This window comes from Nyctereutes procyonoides, unplaced genomic scaffold, assembly GCF_905146905.1.
Source record: "Nyctereutes procyonoides isolate TBG_1078 unplaced genomic scaffold, NYPRO_anot_genome, whole genome shotgun sequence".
NCBI classification, from domain to species: domain Eukaryota; kingdom Metazoa; phylum Chordata; class Mammalia; order Carnivora; family Canidae; genus Nyctereutes; species Nyctereutes procyonoides.
In genome coordinates, this window is record NW_026575044.1 from 15,101,473 (window position 1) to 15,122,728 (window position 21,256).

The following is a 21,256-nucleotide window of genomic DNA, read 5'->3' on the forward strand; positions in this document are numbered from 1 at the left end:
GTCACCTAAGGATTCCGGCTCTTGTCCCTCTCCTGCGGGATCTAGTGCCCACCGTCCCTCAGCCTCTGGGGGGACGCCACCAGGGCCAGGCAAGGGAGGAGGTGGCTCCCCGTCTACAAGAAGCCAGTTCTACCACAGGGACAGAGAGTGTGGGGACTCAACAGAAGACATGTGTTCCTGTTCTGGGGTGGGGGCCACAGGGTGGGGATGGTCCACACATGGCAGAGAGGGTGGAGATCAGACATCTGTTGCCAGCAGTGGAGGCTCGGGGGACTGGCAGTGGGCGGCTGTGCTAAGGAGACAGGACAAGTGCAACAGGCTTGGGAAGGAGCCTGCGGGGGAGTGGGCAGGGAAACTGAGACCTCTGGCTGCTTGGCAGTGATGTCAGAGGCAAGGAGTTGTGCTTGGTGAGGCAGGGGCCTGGGCCTGGGCCTGAGCCTGGTGGGACCACGCCTGGGGCACACCCTCCTCAGAGGCCTCGGAGTCACTTCTACTTGGCAGTGAAGACATCTAGCTCCTGGCACAGTGTGTTGAACATGGTAGGCGCTCAGTACGTTTGATGAAGGAGTGAACAGATCTAGACAGGTTGTGGGGCGCCTGAGCTGAGGACAGAGAACATCTCCTCAGGAATAAAGGGAGATATTCCCACAGGGCTGTGTCTCAGGTCTCCTTGGCCTTCCCCAGGAGGTATCTGCCCTCGGGCACACACGGCTGCACCCCACTGCTTCCCCAAGGGTTTCACATATTGGCAGAGAGCTGGGGGCCCCGAGGGGCAGCTGGCTCAGGCACTGATGGCCTGGGGGGCTGGGCTGTCCCTGGAAGCTTGGCCAGGAGCCCTGAGGAGGACAGGCGTTCACTTCCCAAGCCCTTGCACCCAGGAGAACCATCCCCGGCTGCCCGTTGAGGCAGAGATGGTTGGGAGGCTGAGAGAGGGCGGCCCCGAAGTCCTAGTCGCCGTCCACCTCCTCCTGGGGGGGGACCCAGCAAGGATACCTGGGAGCGCCCAGCCCGGGACAGGCTGGCATGGAGGGTTCGAGCAGGTGGGACAGGTAGGCGGGAGGTAGATGCCCAGGGACCCCGGGCCAGCAGAGGGCCAGCTCGGATGGGCACTAGCGGGGAGGCTGGGGAGCCTGCTGAGCGTCGAGCTGAGCGAGCAAGGAGGGTGACTGGAGAGTCAGGAGACAGGGGCAGAGGACCCCGCTGGTGAGTCAGGGCAATGGCCACGCTAGAGGTCACAGCAGCTGCCTGCAGGGGCGCGTGCACCAGGGGCTCCCATAGCACCGGCTTTCCACTGAGCCGAGCTCCTGTGTCTGGGGCTAGACCCCGGACACCCCGGGCCATGTCCCTGTCATGCTGGACCAAGTGCTGCTCCATGGTGCCCCCGCTGCTGCCTGGACTGGGCTCAGAGCGTTTCCGCTGCAGGACAGAGTTCTTCTTGCCTAGAAATCATTCCAAGAGGGAGAGAATGAGGACAGGAACAGAGTCCAAGGTGAAGGTTGGATATCAGAGCTGGAGGAGAGCAAGACAGAGGCAAAGGATGGCAGTGGGGTGAGGGATGGGGATGGGGGTTGGGGAAAGAGGGTCATGGACAAGAGTATGGATCAGAGATGGCAAGGGTCAGGGAGGGGAGTACAGATCAGAAACGGTGAGGGTCAGGGACTGACTGGTCCTCAGGGAAGGAGGACTCTGGGCAGAGACTTGGGACCTTACCTCCAGGGGTAAGAGACACTGAGTGACAAGGATAGGGAGACAGTGTTGAAGATCTACTGGGGCATTTGCTGATAACGGGTTGTGACTAGATCCTGGGCCCTGGGAGTCCAGGGGGTCCTGGCTTTGGAGGTAGGGCACGGGGCAGACAGGGTAGATAGGCCTCACCGATGCGGCGCAGCCGATCCATGGCTACAGTCTCGAAGGCCCGGCGCATCATGGGGAACTCCTCCAGCACAGCGTTGAAGTGGTCCACGCTGAGTGAGTAGAGGCGGCAGTAGGTGTCAGCCCGCACGCTGGCTGTGCGCCGGCCCCGTGTCAGCAGACAAATCTCTGTCCAGGTTGGGAGGAGGCCCTCAGAACCACTGTCCCCAGACTTCCCTCTCACTGGGCCTGCAGCCTCTGATCCAGTTTCCTCAGGTTCCTCCCCACCCACACCAAGGTCTCTAAACACCCCAAGGGTTGTCCTTCTCCAGACATACACAATTACAATCCCTCTCATTCTCTCTGAATTAAAGCTGACAAATAGGTGGATCTTGCTGGGCCACACGCACAAAGTTATTCCACTCTGCTTTAATTCCCACCCACCTCCCCTGCCCTGGCCCAAGGGGCAGGCCTAGGACAGCTCCTCGGTGTACCTGCCCTCCCACCCCTTGAAATGGAGTCAGGGCAACCAGAGAAGGAGAAAAGCAATGCCAAAGGGCAAAGAGCAATGGGGATGTTAGGGAGTGGAGGGTGGTTTGGGGCCTGAGAGAGTACAGAGCTTCAAGTGGCTTTGGGCAGCATCTGGTGGGATGGCCCCCACTGCCACAGCCCGGGGCCCTGAACCATCCTGCCAGGGTATCTATCCCACCAGTGAACCGTCAAACTCAAGCCCCTGGAACAGCACAGCTTTACTCCTATCTTTTCTTCATCTCAGAATCCATAGATTTTACAGCTTAAGGGTTCTAAAAGGCCCACTGGCCCAGAAATCTTCAAGATGGCTGTGACTGGACTCTTTTGGAAGCTACTTAAAAACACAGAGCTCCAGGCCTCAGGCCCCAAGACCCTGGTTAAGCAGGCCTAGGGAAGGGCTGGAACTCTGATTCTACACACAGCCAGGTGCCAGGCAGGGACACTGATCCAGGGGAGTGATCACCCTCTGTCCTCGGTTCCAGTCCCTCCCCCGCCCCCCAAGGCCTGCTGACCCCCAAAGTAGGATCCATCCGTGAGGCGGGTGTCCCGGGCGCCGCGGGCCAGCACACTGAGCAGCCCATGCTGGATGAAGTACATCTTCCTGCCCACGGAGCCCTCACGCACCACGAGATCTCCCGGCTGGAAGACCTCAAAGCGTAGCTTGGTGAGCACCGCTGTGACGAAGCTGGGGTCAGCATGGGCAAACAGCGGCATGTGGGCCACCAGGCCACGGCAGGTGAAGTTAATGATCTCCTGGGCAGGGGAGGGGCCTGTCAGGTAGGCTGTGCCCCCTGCCCCTAGGTGCCCCCTTCGAGCTCATCTGTCTCAGAGGCCCCACCCCTAGGGTCAAGATCTGCCAAAGGATGGGGATGCTTCAGTGGCTCTAGGACCACCCTAAGTTCCTGCCTTCAGAGCTCTCCCGCAGGACTGTTCCCCCAAAACAAAGGTCCCTGCTGCCCGTTCCCAGGGTGTGTATGGGTACTTCACCCATACATACATCACCCCCATAATATCTTCAAGAAAGACCCTAGTCCCTAAAAGCCTCCCAGAGGCCTGGCCTGTGATGAGGTCCTCCACAGGCCTTACTCCCTACAGATGCACCCGACCAGCGCCCTTATCCCAGATGGCACCCCACACGCCCAGGTCCTAGAAAATCCCCCCTCTGGGGCCCTGCCCAGCCCCACCTCCCGAAGCGGCTCGCTCAGCTCGCCCAGAATGCTCTCTTCATCGAACATCTTGCCCTGGTAGCGATGCTCATAATACTCATGGATGCGCTGCCGGGTGTCGGCCGGCAGTTTGTGGAAAGACATGTACTGCTCCACCTGCTTGTACTAGAGACCCACCAATGGCCAGTAGGTGAGAGGATGAGACCATGGGGCAGGACCGGCCGCGGGGGTGGGTATGGGAGAAAGATCATGGTTGTAGGCCAGAGCCGGAGGGGTGAAACATGGAGCCAGATGGGGTTGTGCCAGGCGACAGAAGGACGTGCAGACACAGGGCAGACACACAGCACAGTCACAGGGAAAGCCACACACGGGCAGAGGAAGGGTCCGAGGACAGGTTCACAGGGACAAATGAACACAGGGCAAGACACAGAGACCCAACAGGGGCATTCATCAGAACAGGTCTCAAGTTGGGCTACCCAGCCTCTAACCCCCTTCCAGGCCCGCACCTTCCTCCTGGGGCCCTGCTCACCTTCTCCTGGTATTGCCGTCGGGAGGAGTCCAGGGACTGGATGAGCGCAGTGGCATGGCCGATGAACATGGCGTAGCACGTGGCGCCCACAATCATGCTGAGCATGGTGAGCCAGACGTCGGGCATGCCTACAGGTGCCTGCTGCCCGTAGCCAATGCACAGCATGTGGCTCATGGCCTTGAACAGGGCATGGGAATACTGGCGCCCCCATGAGTGGTTCTGGAGGGCAGAGTGTGTTGCCGAGCTGGGCACAGCCTCCTCAGATAGGCCTCATTCTCCTCCTGCAATCCCCCCTCCTTCTGTCCTTTCTGACCCCTGCTTCTTAGACTTGCCTCCCAGGAGGCACTTCGGTTTGGCTCTGGGGTCTGGGGGTCAGAAGGGGCATCTCTGCATCTTAGGGACCCTAGGTATCCTTCCCTGCCTGCTCCCCACATAGAAGCACTTCCTCTAGGTAGCTTCCCCCTCTTTCCTCCCCACCTCCTCACTCCATCATCTCCAGCCTCCTGACAGAAGAGCCCTGCCTCCTGACAGAAGAGCCCTCGGAAGGCCCAGAAGTGACAGAGCTGTGGGGATTTCTCACCACCATGTGGTTGATGGAGACCCAGCAGTCAGGAGGGAAGTCCTGCAGCATGGGGACCAGGAACTGCAGACAGCCATCCCAGTGACACAGCAGCAGCATCATCCCGATGAGGTTGAAGATGCGCACCACAGCACTGGCCAGGTCATAGGTCATGTGAAAGATCTGAGGAGTCCGAGGAGCGGCTGCTGTGGACAGGACTCCCTCCCGCTGGTCCTCCTCTATTCCTGGCCTTGCAAATTATTTCCTTGCACTTCTCTCTAGCCCCAGCCCCCCCCCCCCCATGAATTTTTAAAATGCGGCCATTGTTCATGTGCATAGAGCCTTATGGCATACATATACAGCTAATACAAAGTCGGCTGCATTACTACTCTCACCAATAGGAAGTCAATGCCAGTCATGTGCCCAGAATCAGTGTCACAGCAGAAATTCGAAGAAACTTACTGCACAAGCTGCCTAGGCTGTGCCCGGCAGAGAAGAGGAAAGAGGGCATCTTACAGTGTAATGTCCCCAAGGCATGCGTGCAAAGATTCATGCCAACAGCCCCTTCCTCTCCCATAACACTAACAGATGACTTACTATTTTCCAGGCACTGTTCTAGGAGCTTTGTGTGTATTAATTCCTTTAATCCTCATAGCCTTATCATACGTCAGTATATTTAATGTCTTCATTTTATAGTAAAGGAAACCAAGTCTCATATAGTAAATAGTAAAATGGGGATGTGATCACAGGCAATGAGATTGCAGAGCCCACACTCTGAACCACTAAACTCTGCTCCCCTGGAAGCTGAAACTCCCTTCCACAGCTTGCTCCCCTCCCACTTCCTCCTTCCAGAGGCCAACTAACCTAACAAGCATTCCTCTGCGCTGTGCTCCATTCTCCTCACTTTGGTGGGGGGCACCCTCCAAACCCTCATCGTGTCCCTGCTTCTGCCCCACCAACCCTGGAGAGAGCCCACCCAGCTGCCTCACCCCATAAAGTCACCAGGAACCCCACCCATAGCGCTGTCCCGGAGGAGTCTGCGAGCCCCCCTGCCCACCTCCCCGCCCCACCTCCTCCCACTGGTGTATGTAGCGGATGAGGCGGGAGAGGCGGAGCAGCCGCAGCAGGCTGAGGATCTTGGTGAAGCGCACAATGCGCAGCGCCCGCGCTGTTTTGTAGACCTCGGCATCCAGTCGTGGCTCCAGCTCCACCACCAGGAAGATGTAGTCCACCGGGATGGAGGAGATGAGGTCGACCAGGAACCAGGTACGCAGGTAGCGCGACCGAATGGCTCTTGGCGCCAGCAGGATTTCGGCACCCTCCTCAACCACGATGCCTGTGCGGAAGTTGAGCACCAGATCCAGCAGAAAGAAAGTGTCAGAGAGGACGTTGAAGACGATCCAAGGTGGGGAGTTCTCTTCCTTGAAGAAGGTGATGCCGACAGGCAGCACAATGAGGTTCCCCACCATCAGCAGGAGCATGATCAGGTCCCAGTAAAACCTGAGGTGGGGGTGGGACTGGGAGTGAGACCATGAGATTTCACCATCCACCAGACAAACAGCAGATAGCCTGACACAGCCAAGAGTGGGCAAGAATACAAAATAACAGAATGACCATTTACAACTGGTGGGAGTGTAAGTTGGGACCACCACTGAGAAAAATAGTTTGGTATTATCTAGTAAAGTTAAACATTTGCGTTCCCTGCAACCCAGCAATTCCATTCTAAGTATATTCACACTCAAGGGAAGTATGTGCTCCAGGAGTTACATATAGGAATGTTTATAGCAGCATGAAATCTGGAAATAATCCATATGTTCATCAGTAGGAAAATGTAGATAAATAAGATAAATACTGTAGATAGACTGTGATATTGTTGTGCCCTGGAATAATCCACAACCCTGAAATCACCCAACAACAGCTACCATTCTGCAGCATGGATGAATCTCACACATCTAGTATTGAGCAAAAGAAAAAAATGAAAGGATACATACTGGGTGATTCCACTTGTGCAAAGTTCAAAAACAGGCAAGACTAAGCTGCATTATTTAGAGATTCACAGAAAAGTGGTAAAACTATTAAAAGAAAAAAGTAAGGATGTGAGCCACAAAAGTCAGAATAGTAGGTTAGGGAAAGGGCTGTAGGGTGCTTCTGGGCACTGGCAATACAGTCTCTCTTCACCTGGGTGGTTGTTACATGAGAATGTGCTTTGTGATTACATGTATATGTATGTATATAGACACATGCATGTATGTTTATATACATACACACATGTATTTTGACTATATGTAAAATATACCATTATACACTAAACTGCTATGTAGAGCCCTACCATATAGACATACATACTATATAGATATATCTACTATATACATCCTTACTATATATACACACATATATTTCTCCTTAATATGTATAATATATTTGTAATTTCTTATCATGTACATGATTTATGTCAGTCACTAAATATTTTTAAAGTTAAAAGAGATCTAGTACCCTGTGCTAATCCCACAGGGTTGTTGGAAAGACACACTCTCAGACAATGGATATGACAGTGCTGTACAAGCACTAGTTGGTTTTATGACTCACCCACCTTTGGTTCCCAGATTTCTGAAGAGGTTGCTGCTTCTTCCATCTCCAGCTCTCTGCCCCTTCCTGGTCTAGGATTTCATGCCCTCCCCAGCCCTCTGTCCCAACCCAGTTGGACCCATGGTTCCTGGTTCTCTGCTGGGATCTACTCATCTATGTCCCAGGGTGGGGTGGTCTGTTCTGCCTCCCATCTGAGCTGAGCTTTTTAGGGATGCCCCACCCCCCTCCACAGCACTCAGACAGGGCTGCACACAGAGCAGCTCCACAGGAGATCCCAAGGCAACAGGCTTAAAGCTCTGCATTCCTTTCCTTCACTCATCTCCCTGTGTCTGCTGGCACTCTGGCTGAGCTCAAGCAAGGGCATTGACAGGGGAGAGCCACACTGCTGTGGTAGACATGTGGAAAGAAGAGGTCAAGAGGATACTAAGTGAAGCCTCTATTCAGAGAAGATCACTGGACCACCTGAGGGCCCCCATTAGCTATGGCAGTTTTATTTCTATTTTTTTAAATATTTTATTTATTTATTCATGAGAGACACAGAAAGAGAGAGGCAGAGACATAGGTAGAGGAAGAAGCAGGCTCCATGCAGGAAGCCCAATGTGGAACTCGATCCCAGAACCCCAGGATCACGCCCCAAGCCAAAGGCAGACACTTAACCACTGAGCCACCCAGGCATCCCTATTTTCTTTCTTTCTTTCTTTCTTTCTTTCTTTCTTTCTTTCTTTCTTTCTTTCTTTTTTTAAGATCTACTTATATATTTTAGAGAAAGAGCACAGCAGGGGGAGGGGCAAAGGGAGAGAAAGAGAGAGTCTTAAGCATACTGAGCATGGAGCTCAACTTGGGGCTCGATCTCACCACCCTGAGATCACGACCTGAACCGAAACCGAGAGTCGGACACTTAACTGACTGAACCACCAAGGTGCCCCAGCTACGGTGGTTTTAACTCCAGAACACACCTAATCATAGCACCAAACCAGGACCCAATCCCTTCTGACTTTGACTACAAATCAATCTTTTCAGCTTCTAAAAGAAATATGGGGGTTCCCAAATCCGGGCCTCCAGGAAGCCCCTCAGACTTTCAATCAACAACAGATCCTTGAACCCCTTCCTCCTCCACCTTCTAGACCCCTGGAGAAATCCTGTAGTGTGAGCTGGGAGAGGAGAGAAGCAGAGGGCTTGCCCAGCCATGGAGTATCTTCACAGCCTGACTCACAGGCAGTCACAAGCCTAGCGGGTGATGCAGAAGAGAGGAGGGAGAAGCAGCATGATAATAAGGGGGATACATGGCTTCTGGGGTTACATCTGAGGGTAAATGGGGGAGGAGAGAAAGATCACAGGAAATTAGAACAAGTGTTATTGGTGGGGTGGGAATAAGGCAGAGAAGAGGGAAGAGAAAGGAGCAATGAGAGAAAGAGGAATATTTAGGGAGTGTGTATGGCTGTGGATTCAAAATGATGTCCAGGTCTCCAAAGGCTCCTGATTCACACCTCACCCTTTCTGCTCGTTTTGCACCCCATCTTAGGTGCTTTGGACACACCATTGCCTCATCCAAAAGCTGTCCTTCATTTCCCCCCAAGGACAGGGCTGCTCTCCTCCCCTAGCGACCTTGATGTAGAGGTACAGGCTGATGGGGACTATGCAATAGCCCCACCTCCACCCTCCGTTCCTCCCTCTCTCTAATGGTCACCTGGGAGGGTGGCGGTGGCCCCAAGTCGCTGCCTCAGCCGCTCAGAGTCCTGGCCCAGTCCCGCTGCATCCCGCTTTCAGCACCAGGGACAGCGACCAGAACCGCCGCGGGGACACCCCCGGCGCCCCGCCCCCCAGCACCCCTAGTTTATCCTGCTAGCCCGCCCTGCTGAGCTATACGGGTGCTGGGGGTGTAAGCGCAAGGGTGAGAGATACTGGAACTCGGTTTCTCCCCCAGGTTGACCCCGAGCCTTGCAACATGACATAATTTCCCAGGTCCCCAGCAGACAGGACTGCCGGCGGCAGTCGTCCCTAACTCCAGCAGTCCCTGTGGTCCAGGTGGAGTGCCTGGTTCCCGAAACAGGAAATCCAGGTCTCTGGTGTCTGCTCCCGTGTCAGGTCACCGAGGACCTCCAGCTGGGGGTCCCTCGCCCAAGAATTCCCAGGTTACATTGGGGGAAGTGACTGTCTCCCCCCCACGACCCCTGGGCCGGAAATGAAGTGTCCATGGAGGGTGGGGCGGGCCCTGCGCCCGCGTCGCGGCCCGTGGGGTGCGATCTGTGTCCCCCGCCCTCCTTGCTGGGTCCCCAGTACCGGAAGTCGCTGTAGGGGTGGATGATCCAGGCCCCCGCTGACTTGACCCGCTCCTGCTCGATTTCCACAGCTTTGTGGCTGCCGAACACGCGAAGGGAGAACTTGTTGACCGTGGGCTGGAGCAGCGTCCCGAGCTGCCTTCGCTTGGGCTCGGGCCCGGAGCCAGGCCCGGGGGGTGGTCCCGAGGCTGCGGTCGCAGGCGCCGGGGCAGCAGGAGGCGCCGCCTCCAGCCCCGGGGTCGCCCGTTCGTCGGCCCCCGTCGTCTGCCGCTGCTCTGCGTCCATGACGCCGGTTGGTTACACGCTTGGCCTCGCAGACCCTGCCGCGTCCATCTGGGACCCCGGCCCCTCCCGGAGTGGGAGCCGGCGCCGCCCGCCGGGCGCGGAGCTGCGGGCGCTCGGGGCGGAGGGGGTGTGTGCGCCAGACTCGCGGGCTGGCGGGCGGCGGGCGGGGTGCGCGGCGCCCCCTGGTGGGAGCCGCCCTGTCAGAAGGCGAGGCCGACGGAGCCCGCCTCCTGGAGGACCCCGGCGTGGGCGTGACCTAGATGGGGGCGGCTCCAGGAGCAGGAGGAGGCGGGGAAACGCCGCCGGAGTCGCGGGGGCGTGGCCTAGCGTCGTGGGCTTTTGGCCAATGAACGCTAGGGAAGCGGGGCCGCCTGCGAGTGGCGGGAAAACCGGACGCTGGTGGTAGGTCCCAGTCTCCCGAGGGCGAGGTTTCGGGGCCCGTGGAAGGGGTGGCCACTCTCACCCGGGGACTTTCTGCGTTTCCCTTTCTTCCTCTCATTACCCTCCAGGGCATATTCCTTTCTTCTCATCTTCTCCAGACTCCTCCCTCAACTATTTCATTTCCGAATTCATTCTGCCATCTTCACCAAGACTGACCCTGACGGTCACGACGTGGACGCTGAGGACACAAGATGAATACCCGAGTCCCAGCCACAAAGCCACTGTCGTCTGCGCCCGCAGACACACACGGTGCCAGAAGTTCCTAAAAGCTCCAATTCTTCCCCTCATATCTGTCTCCCGTTGCCAGCGCCTCAGTTCCAGCCTTCCAGTTTTCACTCCGATTGTTCCAGGGGCCTCCACGAAGGCCCTACATCCTCTTGGGCACGTCCTCCCACCATTGCCATAGACTCAAAGATATTATGTCCTTCACACCTCTCCACCCTCTGTAGGACCCCATTTCAGCTCTGTGAAACGACGTGCAAGGCCCTGCAGAATTTGGACCTGATTTCAACAGTCTCTGTCCTGACTGTGCCCCCTGGAAAGCCAGGCCTCCGTGTCTGAATGCCGTGTTCTGTCTTGTCCCCAGCCCTCTGCAAATATACCCTCTTGGGCAGCGCGTTCACACAGCCTGTCCTCGAGGACATCTCCAAGCTCCCTCCCCGGCTGGGGTCTAGTCCAGGGCTCTCTCACGGCCTTCATGGCAGCTCCGGCCACGAGGCTGCTGTGGTTCACGGACAGGCTCTCTATCGCATAGACCGTGAGGCCCTGAGGGACAGGAGACCTGCGCCTGGCACAGCGTGGACGCACGCTGGCCATGCATGAACAGCCTGTGCGTGTAAGAGGAAGGGAACTCTGCACTCTCTCCTATCAACCCTTCATTTCCCTTCCTCCCCTATTTTAGGAAACTTTCCTCAACCATTTCCGGCTAATTGACCTCGACCCCAGCTCCCCTCTGAAGCGTCCTGACGTGCACAGTCATCCTCAAGTTGTTCCTCCTTTTCCCTATGTGACTATTTCTCATCCAGTTTGTATTTATTTTCCACTCGGTTGATTTGCACTTCTCGCTCGACAGCGAGCGCCCCTCTTCCAGCACGGGGTTCTCTGTCTCTGCACCTCTCAAACCTGTCCTCCAACGACTGCACCCCTGACCTCACGTGCATACCGTGTTTGCAGGACAAAGCGGGGTCCCTCCTTTGCTGTGGTTGGGAAGCCCAACTGCTTTAGGAACTGGATATTGGCAGGCCTTGCTGGAGGATCAGACCCCCGCCCAGCGCCGAGGCTCCGTAAACGACAACTTCCAGGTGCTCCCCACCTCCAGCTCCTCGACCCAGCTCGCAGTGTCAGCCACACCGGCGCCGGAACAGGGCCCAGACCGAGCACGCGGAGCGAAGGCGGCGGGGCGGGGCGGGGCGGGGACGCGCCGGGCCAGTTCCCCAGCACTCAGCGCCGGGGATCCCGCCCTCCCAGCCTCGGGTCTGCAGGAACTCCCGCCCCCGCGCCCCCCCCCCCCGGCGCTCCCACGGCCGCGCCCGCGAGCTACGCGAGGACGCGGCGGCGTGCGCGCCCCGGGGGGGGGTGCTGGGAAGTGGCGCGGACGTGCGTGCGTGCGTGCGTGCGTGCGCGCTCGCGGTGTCGGCGGTGGATCGGAGAGGCCAGAGCCGGAGACCGAGCTGGGATCGGGCCCCGGGCGGGGGCGGTGCGAGCGGCGCCGAGCGGACCCTGGGGGCGGGGACGGAGCCGGGGCGGGCGGGACTGGAGCGGAGCCCGGGAACGAGGCGGGAGGTCCCAGGGTTCGGGTCGGGGGTGGGGTGGAGCCGCACTTCGTCGCCGCGGGAGTGCCGGGACTCCGGCCGCAGTGCCGCCGCCATCACGGACTTCCTGTGGGACAAGCGCACGGGCCTCGCCGCCAGAACGGTGAGCGCGCGGGCCGGCGGGCCGCGGGGCCGCGCGGAAAGATGGCGACGGCGGGGCGGGCGGGGTCAGAGTTGGGTTGGGGGCCCGGCGGCGGGGCGCGGGGCAGGGAGGAAGGCAGGGCCCCGCTGAGCGGCAGAGGTGAAGAGCGGGGAGGTGAGGCGGAAGACCGGCCTGCCGCCCTCGGACCCGGGAGGACCTCTGGGAGATTTGGGAGGGGCCGGAGTTGGGGAAGGGGTGATGGAGCGGGAATGGGGTGGGGGGTGGGGGGCCGCCGGGTTCCCGGGAGCCCCTGCCAAGAGTTTGCGTCGCAGAGTTGGTTCGATTCTCCGAGTGAGGACGGAGGGCCGGGGGAGGTTTTCTAAGTTGAGAAAGGTGAGCTGGAGATGCTTCCGGTTGAGGAGGGGCCGTGAGCAACTTTGGTGGCGGTGTGTCGTGTGACAAGAGGAGATTTTCTATGGCTGTGCTACACACAAGGTTGATGACATGGGAGAGCCCCCTGCTTGCATTTTTGCTTACAGGCCTTGCTAAACCAGGACCAAATCAAGTATCGTCCCCTCCTCGGCTTGAGGAGGTCGGGAAGTAGAAGCTCAGAATGAAACCCAGATGTTAGAGTCATTAGGCCTTTCCACACCTAACCACCCCGCCCCCCGCCCCGACTTCTGTCCCTGGGCCTTTTTAATTTTATTATGTTCTCATATCCTTATATTTTTGTATTGTGATAGTGATTTGTCTCCCATTTTTTTCCTTTAAGGAAAACAGCCATTTGTGCACCATGCAATTCCAATCCCAGTAACTAACTGGAAGGGGGCCAGCTTTTAGCCAAGTAGTGCTGATATTAATTAAAAACCAGTTATCGTGTACTTCCTAAGCACAAGAGGGGAGCAGCCAAATAGGAAGCTGAGTACAGCTTGGGGCCTCCTGTACTAAAAACTTTTAAGGTGGTTTTGGCCAGTGATGTGAGAGATGATTAAGACCGTTCAAGAGGTGGGACTCAAATCCCTGGAACTTGCTTATATGTGGCATATGCTGCTATGTGTACAAGCCTGGTAAACTGGATTCCTGCCCACAGGACACAGAATGGTCTGGTTGTGAAGACAAAGATACACTTTTTTTTTTTTTAATTTTTATTTATTTATGATAGTCACAGAGAGAGAAAGAGAGAGAGGCAGAGACATAGGCAGATGGAGAAGCAGGCTCCATGCACCGGGAGCCCGATGTGGGATTCGATCCCGGGTCTCCAGGATCGCGCCCTGGGCCAAAGGCAGGCACCAAACCGCTGCGCCACCCAGGGATCCCCCAAAGATACACTTTTAATAATTGTAAAACATCGATCATGATAGTGTATACCAAAGTGTTATTCTGTCAGTTTTGAGGAACTCAGCCTGGTTACAGACATAGTTTAGATTCCATGCAGGGGAGGACTGTGGCAGTCTCCGTCTGTTACACAGTCTCACCTGAAATGAGCCATAGCCCAGACCCAAAGGTCTTCAGGGAGGCAAGTTTGAGGAGAGTCAGTGGAGCAACACTGGTGGGGAGCTGGGGGTGGGGAGTTATTATTCCAGCAGTTAGTAGGTAATATATACTCCACTAAGGAGTTGTGAGCACAGGGAAGGCCAAGGAAGTTGTAGGTCATAAAATGAGATCTAGAAGAGCAGGAAGAAGCTTAGCCTCCAGAGCAACCAGGCCTTGGAGGTGAATTCTGAAAACTCGGAGCTTTTCCCCCACTATTTCTGTTTTTCCTTCTGTTCAGATGCCTCATCCCCGAAGGTACCATTCCTCAGAGCGAGGAAGCCGGGGCAGTTACCATGAACACTATCGGAGCCGAAAGCATAAGAGACGAAGAAGCCGCTCCTGGTCAAGTAGCAGTGACCGGACTCGGCGGCGCCGGCGGGAAGACAGCTACCATGTCCGTTCCCGGAGGTGAGGCATCAAGAGGAGACACTCACATTCAGGGGCACTCACTTGTTTATTTATTAAACAAAGATTTTTTTTGGTTGTATGCTGAGCAGGTGGGGTAAGGTGACATTCACGGTTGGTAACTGAATAAGTCATTTGCACTGTAGTGTTAAGATTGTTATCGTAGGGGCACCTAGGTGGCTCAGTGGTTGACCATCAGTCTGCCTTCAGCTCAGGTCGTGATCCTGGGGTACTGGGATCGAGTCCCACATCGGGCTCCTCATGGGAGCTTGCTTCTCCCTCTACCTCTGTCTCTCATGAATAAATAAAATCTTTTTTTAAAAAAAAAAAGATTTTACTTATTTATTTACCAGGCATCCCAAGAAAAAAGTCTTAAAAAAAAAAAAGATTGTTATTGTAGAAGTGTATAGTGAGGGGCTGAGGAAGCATCCAGCGGATTTGATTGGAGTGGGACAGGATGTGCAATTCAGGGGAAACTAATAAAGGACATGCCATCAAAGTTTGTCTGAAGGAATCAAGAGGATCAGGCATAGGGACAGGAGGTGCAAAAGGCTATGTATGGTCTAGAGGTAGGTAACGACCTAATAGACGAGACAGAGTTAGATCTGCATGGTTTTAATAACTTAAAGCATGTTGTGTGGCAGGGGCGGGTTAGGGACATTTGCCGCAAAATTGGATGTTAGTTAAGCAAGGCTCAGGAAAGAAATGGCTCTTTGCTCCACTCAGTACATCAGTGGAGGGGAGAGGAGGCCCCCAGAGGCAGTTGTTCTGCCGATGTCTTTTCAGAGGTCTCGGTGACCTGGGGATGTGAAGATCCTCCTTGGGCCTCAGAGTGACTTCATGAGGGTCTGAGAACAGGTTTTCCAACATTACCCTTTTTCCTGATGGAAGGATGACCAATCATATCATGTGGCAAGGAATATGGCTGGAACAGAGGCAGGTGACGGCTGTTTGTTGTCTGATAGCAGTTACGATGATCGCTCGTCAGACCGGAGGGTATATGACCGGCGGTACTATGGCAGCTACAGGCGCAATGGCTGTAGCCGAGACCGGGGAGAAGCCTACTGTGACCCAGACTACCGGCACTCCTACGAGTACCACCGGGAGAATAGCAGTTATCGCAGCCAGCGCAGCAGCCGGAGGAAGCACAGGCGGCGGAGGCGGCGCAGCCGGACATTCAGCCGCTCGTCTTCGGTGAGTGCCAGTCTGGGCCCTTCCTCTCCCCACTCTTCAGCCCTCTAGGACTCTGGTAAGTCAGACGTATCCTTGTTCTCAGCTGAGTATTGGGGCATAAACGCTGACGTGGGCACTGAGTCTGCTCTCTCCGAAGCTCTCCAGCTCCTAAAGGGTCCTGGAATCTGATCTAGAGATTAATGGGCGCAGAGCATCTGTGAACCCCAGTGCCCTCCTTGGCATGCTGGGCTTCCTGTATTGGAGCAGCTCCTGTGTCCCAGAGGCTTCCACTCTTTAGTGGGGACCTTGCTTGTGAATAGCCTCTTTCCCACAGGCTCTGGGCTCCACGGCCCCCTCAGTAGGTGGGCTTGGGTGGGGGCAAAGGGAGATCTGTGCCTGCCTGGTAGGGCACTGTGTAGAGCATGGGGTTGGGGTGACACTGGCAACGACACCACTTCTCTGCTCTGCCCGTTCCTCTCCCGGTTCCCGTTTTGGGTTTGGGGACTTGGGATTATGCGCCGCTCTCTCTTCTCACCCCGATCCGCCTTACTGCATCTGACGTGTTCCCTTCCACTGTCCCCCATCATCGTCTGTCCCCCCTGGCTGGGCGCCTGTGACCGGTGACCCCTCCACCACCCACCCCGCCTCCCTCCGGCCCCCGCTCCGACACCTGGCTTGCTCCGACCCCCCCCGCCCCCCGACAGCAGCACAGCAGCCGGAGAGCCAAGAGTGTAGAGGACGACGCTGAGGGCCACCTCATCTACCACGTCGGGGACTGGCTACAAGAGCGATGTACAAGCCAAATCGTAACAATCCTATAGCCTGTAATGGTCCCATAGCCATCCTAACGTCCCAAGCCAACCCAAGTCACAGCCTCTTGCCTTTCCTCAGTGGTGTTGTTTATCTGGGTGGTTTGAGTTGCTGTTGAGAATTGATCTCTGCTGTCCACTCCCAGCTCTCACGGCCCCTGGGTTAAAGGTGGTGGGAATCATGCAGGGGTGTTCTTCCCCTGTGACCATCTGTATCTGTTCCCCCTTCCTTCATCGCCTCACCCCAGGTTGCTGTACCCCTTTTTCTTCCAACTCAGCTCATTCCCCACCTTCTCTCCCTCCCTCTCCCCGACCCTGCTGTTTTTCATTTCAGATGAAATTGTGAGCACTTTGGGAGAGGGGACCTTCGGCCGAGTTGTACAGTGTGTCGACCATCGCAGGTAACTAGCTCCTCCCTCCTGGTTCCCTACCTGCTAGGCGTAAAGAGCCAGTGTGGGTTATCTGGGGCTTTTTTGCTGATGAGCCAAAGGTAGGGTTTCTTAATCCCTGAACAGCCCCCATTGAGTCTGAAATGTTTTTGACGACTGAGCAAAAACCTTCTGGCACCCTGCAGGGGTGGGGCCCGAGTTGCCCTGAAGATCATTAAGAATGTGGAAAAGTACAAGGAAGCAGCTCGACTTGAAATCAATGTTTTAGAGAAAATCAACGAGAAGGACCCTGACAATAAGAAGTAAGCAAGCAAAGGAGTATGTGGGGAGTCTGAGAGGCTCCACTCCTGTACAGGAAAACCTTCCTGGCCTGCCTGAAGCAGGCAGGGGAGTTCTAGACCTCATCCATTCATTCTTTTGTTCATCATCTTAGACTAGTAGAATGGTAGGGCAGAAAGGGAGGGTCTGACATTTTGTAATCCGTTTCCTTTGTTCTCAGGACAATTAGATTGCTCTGCAGTCTGTCCCTAGCCTGGGATGGCTTCTGTAGAGCTGTGCCCTGGAAATGGCCCTGACACTGAGAATTAGCATTTTCATCAAAAAGTCATCTGAGCTTTTAATGCCTAGAACTGTGCTGATGAGACCCCAGACATATATAATGTAGTATTTGTGTCCTTGTACTTTCTGCAAGTTAAATGTAGAATAAGGCCATTAAGCAAAGACATGAGACGATAGTATAAACGTGGGCCCGCTGGTGGCTGGTGGTGAATAAATTTCAGGAGTGGGAGCTGGGGTCAGTGTTTAGGAATGACAGTTTGCCAATTTAGCATCCACACTGGAGCCTGGCAGCCAGCTCTTTGGCCAATGGAATTGTTTTAACTATTTAAAATGACATAGGAAAGTGGCTTAAAGCTTGGTGGATAGTATCTTTCTTCTTGGGTCTGCCAAAAAGGCTATTCTGTAGTTCAAGTGAATTTTGTTGGTAATATTAACTGGCATGTTCTTACACAAGCATGTGGAATCAACAGCTCTGCGGTCCCTCCTTGTTGGAGGGGTGGTGGGCAGATGGGAGCTCATCAGACATCCCTCTTCCCTCACTTCTCTTCTCAGCCTCTGTGTGCAGATGTTTGACTGGTTTGACTACCATGGCCACATGTGCATCTCTTTTGAGCTTCTGGGCCTTAGCACCTTCGATTTCCTCAAAGACAACAACTACCTGCCCTACCCCATCCATCAAGTGCGCCACATGTCCTTCCAGCTGTGCCAGGCTGTCAAGTGTGAGTAGGGTGGGTCGAGGTAGACTCTGAGCAGCCCCTACCTCGTTGGGCCTCTTTTGTGTCCGTTTAAACTGGTGGAGCCCCTAAACTATCAACTGGATTATCTGTAGTTCTTCGCTGTCATGTGGACAGCTCCTGCACTTGACTGCTTGACCAATGTCCTCACCATCACTGATTAGTTTTTTCCCGTATGCAATCTAACAGGAGCTGGAAGAGAAAGCCTTTGAAATCAAAGCATTTACCTCTTTTTCCCTTCATTTCCATTCTTCACAAGTCTTAAGTTAGGCTGCAAGCACAAAGAGACAAAATGATTTCCCAAGCTAGATGTTTACATTTGTCTGAGCTGAAGTGCTCTTCGTTTCCAGCAGAGCAAGTGGAAGCAGGGACTAGTGCAACCAAGGGTCCAGGTGGGGGATCCGGACAAGTACATGGTTCCTCTTGGGTTTTCATAACTGAAGTTTTACAGAGTTAAATTCACAGAATGTCAGATAGGCACATATGTCAAAAGACAAAAATACAGTGAATGGCCAACTTCTTATACATCAGTTGACAATTACACTTGTGTCTTACGTTGATAAGTGTGGGGCATCTTAAACCAGGCATTTCATCTGAATATAGAGTAGAGAGCAGCCTAGTGATTCTGGACCTGCTTCCTCACCAGCTTTGACTCAAGGTGACCAAGCTCGGGGTCACTGGTGCCAGTTAACCCTGGCCACCTGGACCCACCCTGACTTGGCCTTCTGCCTTGCAGTTCTCCATGATAACAAGCTGACACATACGGACCTCAAGCCTGAAAATATTCTGTTTGTGAATTCAGACTATGAGCTCACCTACAATTTAGAGAAGGTAAGAGGGACAGGCAGCTATGCCATCCCTGTATCGTAGCTCTTTTTTTTCTTCCCTTTTACTGTCTCCCATATTCTCTCCTGGTCTGGTCCAATATAGTAAACCAGAATTACTAGTGTAGATTGAAAGGGAGAGATTGAAGAAGACTTAAACTGGAAGAGAACTGGGAAGGAGGACCTCAGATAACTTTCCAACAGAGTACAAATGCTTTTTTTCTCTGTAAGGAAAGCTCAATTATCTTGAACTGTTTTTGGAAACACTGTATACCAGTCACTTAGGAAAAGTCCAGATACACAGGAACTTGCATGTTATGCCATGATCATTCCTTAATCCTTTCCCACTTCTAAATTATCTGTGGGATATGGGGGAAGCTGTCAAGCAGATTCTCTGGTGTGTCTGGAAACAAACAGGTCAAGTTGCTTTTTTTTTTTTTTTTTTTAAGATTTTATTTATTCATGAGAGAGACGGGGTGGGGTGGGGGTGGGCAGAGACACAGGCAGAGGGAGAAGCAGGCTCCATGCAGGGAACCCGACCTGGGACTAGATCCCAGGTCTCCAGGATCATGCCCTGGACTGAAGGCGGTGCTAAACTGCTGAGCCACCTAGGCTGCCCTCAAGTTGCTTTCTTTAAGGCCTGAAAGCACTTTGGAGAATAGTGGTAGAGTCTTGGTCTAAGGTGGCTGGGTCCATCCTCTTTCTGCTGTGCTCCTAGAAACGAGATGAACGCAGTGTGAAGAGCACAGCTGTGCGGGTGGTGGACTTCGGCAGTGCCACCTTTGACCACGAACATCACAGTACCATTGTCTCCACTCGCCATTATCGAGCACCAGAGGTCATTCTCGGTACGCAGGGTCGAGTGGGGAAACAAGGCTGTCCAAGTATGTGTGATTGGTTGTTGGGGAAGGCCCCTCATCATCCATAACACTTTGTGCCTCCCATTCCCACCCAGAGTTGGGCTGGTCACAGCCTTGTGATGTGTGGAGCATAGGCTGCATCATCTTCGAGTACTACGTGGGCTTCACACTATTCCAGGTAAGCGGTGGGGTGTCTTATATAGCCACGTGATGTTCTCCTACCTGGCTTCCTGTCGTCTGCTGAGGACATGCCTGCTTATTCCATGTTCCCTTCCTGAAAGCGGGTCCTCAGCAGCCTGTTCCCACTCCCATGCTTGGTTCTGTCTTTGTTTCCCAGACCCATGACAACAGAGAGCATCTAGCCATGATGGAAAGGATTTTGGGTCCTATCCCTTCCCGGATGATCCGAAAGACAAGGTGAACTTTGGGCAGGGGATACTTAAGTCTTTTCCTTTTCTCTCCACAATATTCGTCTATTTCACATCATTTTCTTGTTTCTTTGACGCCTTCCCTCCCCCCAGCTACTCTCAGATGGGGGAATAAGGGAAGTATCCCACAACAAAAGGAACCTCCTGATCCCTCAACCTCCCCTTCCCCTCTAGGAAGCAGAAATATTTTTATCGGGGTCGCCTGGATTGGGATGAGAACACATCGGCTGGGCGCTACGTACGAGAAAACTGCAAACCACTGCGGGTGAGCCAGGCAGGGTTGAGATAGTGCCTACCGCCGAGAGGTTATTTTCTTCCTAAGGTGCTTTGCCCCTGGAATGCACCTCACAAGCAGAGTTAGGAAGGGGGGAAACTGAAAGAAGACCGCTTTGGTCAAAGAAGAGAGATAAGAGGGAGTGGTTTTGTGGAGGGAAGGAAGTTAGACGGACATGTCTTTCTTGAGTCAACCAGAGATGAAAGCAATGTCCTGGATTCTTGAGGTTAGAAAAGAATAAACTACCTTTGAAGAGGTTACATTTTAATGAGCTAAAGAAGATTCATGAAGTTGATAAGGATTAAACAGAAATTTCAGGAGTATGAAGGAGTAATTATGCTAGTGGGAAGGTAGGTTGAGCAGTAATACCAGAAATGCTGGTCATGTGCCCGTGGTAAGGTAGTATTCATGATAGTATTCATAATGGCAGAGCCGTGGTCCTTTGAGATTGAAAGCTAGGGCCTTGAAGATAAAAACAGGACTTAAGGCATTGTGCCTCACCATTTTCCTGCCCTCCACCACCAGCGGTATCTGACCTCAGAGGCAGAGGAACACCACCAGCTCTTCGATCTGATTGAAAGCATGCTAGAATATGAACCTGCTAAGCGGTTGACCTTGGGTGAAGCCCTTCAGCATCCTTTCTTCGCCCGCCTTCGGGCTGAGCCACCCAACACCAAGTTGTGGGACTCCAGTCGGGATATCAGTCGGTGACGATCAGACCCTGGGCCCCTCTGCATCTCCTCCAGCAGTGGGTGTCCAGTCCAGGACACTGGTGCTTTTTTATACAAGAGAACAGAGCCGGAGCCTGCCCCTTCCCCCGGCTCCTTGTATACCTGTGAATATGTGAAATAGTGTACATACAGAAGAGCTTGTACCTGTTGCGCCCTCCCCAGCTTTGTACAGAGCTGTTCCGTCCTGCACATTTCCCACCCTCCCCTGCCCCCTCACAGTGGAGTTGGACAGGGGCAGGAGGAGAGAACCAGGTGACACCTATCCCGTGTTTTATAAGGAATTTTGTACAGTCTTTGTGAAATAAAAATGACGTGCTTCATCGGACCCCCACCCCTGGAGTTTGAGGTGCTGGAGGCTGGGCCAGAGGGCTGGGAAGATTGGCAGCCCTTCGGAGTTTATGCGTGAAGGGAGTCCATC

General features: G+C 54.4%; 2 protein-coding genes across 7 annotated transcripts; one reads left to right on the top strand and one right to left on the bottom strand.

The window, feature by feature from the left end:
• Positions 1-51: 51 nt before the first annotated feature.
• On the bottom strand, positions 52-11,598 carry HCN3 (hyperpolarization activated cyclic nucleotide gated potassium channel 3). 3 transcript variants are annotated; one of them, XM_055324395.1, is made up of 9 exons: positions 11,390-11,412; positions 9,503-10,405; positions 5,707-6,136; positions 4,658-4,819; positions 4,078-4,296; positions 3,567-3,713; positions 2,895-3,135; positions 1,876-2,040; positions 52-1,439 (listed from the first exon to the last, which is right to left on the bottom strand). In XM_055324395.1, the coding sequence occupies exons 2-9, from the start codon at positions 9,784-9,786 to the stop codon at positions 739-741; spliced, it is 2,349 nt and encodes a 782-aa protein (XP_055180370.1). In that variant the 5' UTR covers positions 9,787-10,405; positions 11,390-11,412; the 3' UTR covers positions 52-738. The 3 variants fall into 3 exon arrangements, with proteins under 3 accessions (XP_055180370.1, XP_055180369.1, XP_055180371.1); XM_055324394.1 differs by having other exon boundaries at positions 9,503-11,598; XM_055324396.1 differs by lacking the exon at positions 11,390-11,412 and having other exon boundaries at positions 5,707-8,449; positions 8,910-9,557.
• Positions 11,599-11,994: 396 nt separating this feature from the next.
• Positions 11,995-21,163, top strand: CLK2 (CDC like kinase 2). Of its 4 annotated transcripts, none has more exons than XM_055324102.1 (13): positions 11,995-12,141; positions 13,892-14,061; positions 15,027-15,252; positions 15,936-16,023; positions 16,375-16,441; positions 16,615-16,731; positions 17,540-17,706; positions 18,458-18,552; positions 19,264-19,393; positions 19,501-19,583; positions 19,743-19,822; positions 20,008-20,098; positions 20,633-21,163. In XM_055324102.1, the coding sequence occupies exons 2-13, from the start codon at positions 13,892-13,894 to the stop codon at positions 20,816-20,818; spliced, it is 1,500 nt and encodes a 499-aa protein (XP_055180077.1). In that variant the 5' UTR covers positions 11,995-12,141; the 3' UTR covers positions 20,819-21,163. The 4 variants fall into 4 exon arrangements, with proteins under 4 accessions (XP_055180077.1, XP_055180078.1, XP_055180075.1 ...); XM_055324103.1 differs by having other exon boundaries at positions 15,939-16,023; XM_055324100.1 differs by having other exon boundaries at positions 11,996-12,141; positions 15,024-15,252.
• Positions 21,164-21,256: the final 93 nt, after the last annotated feature.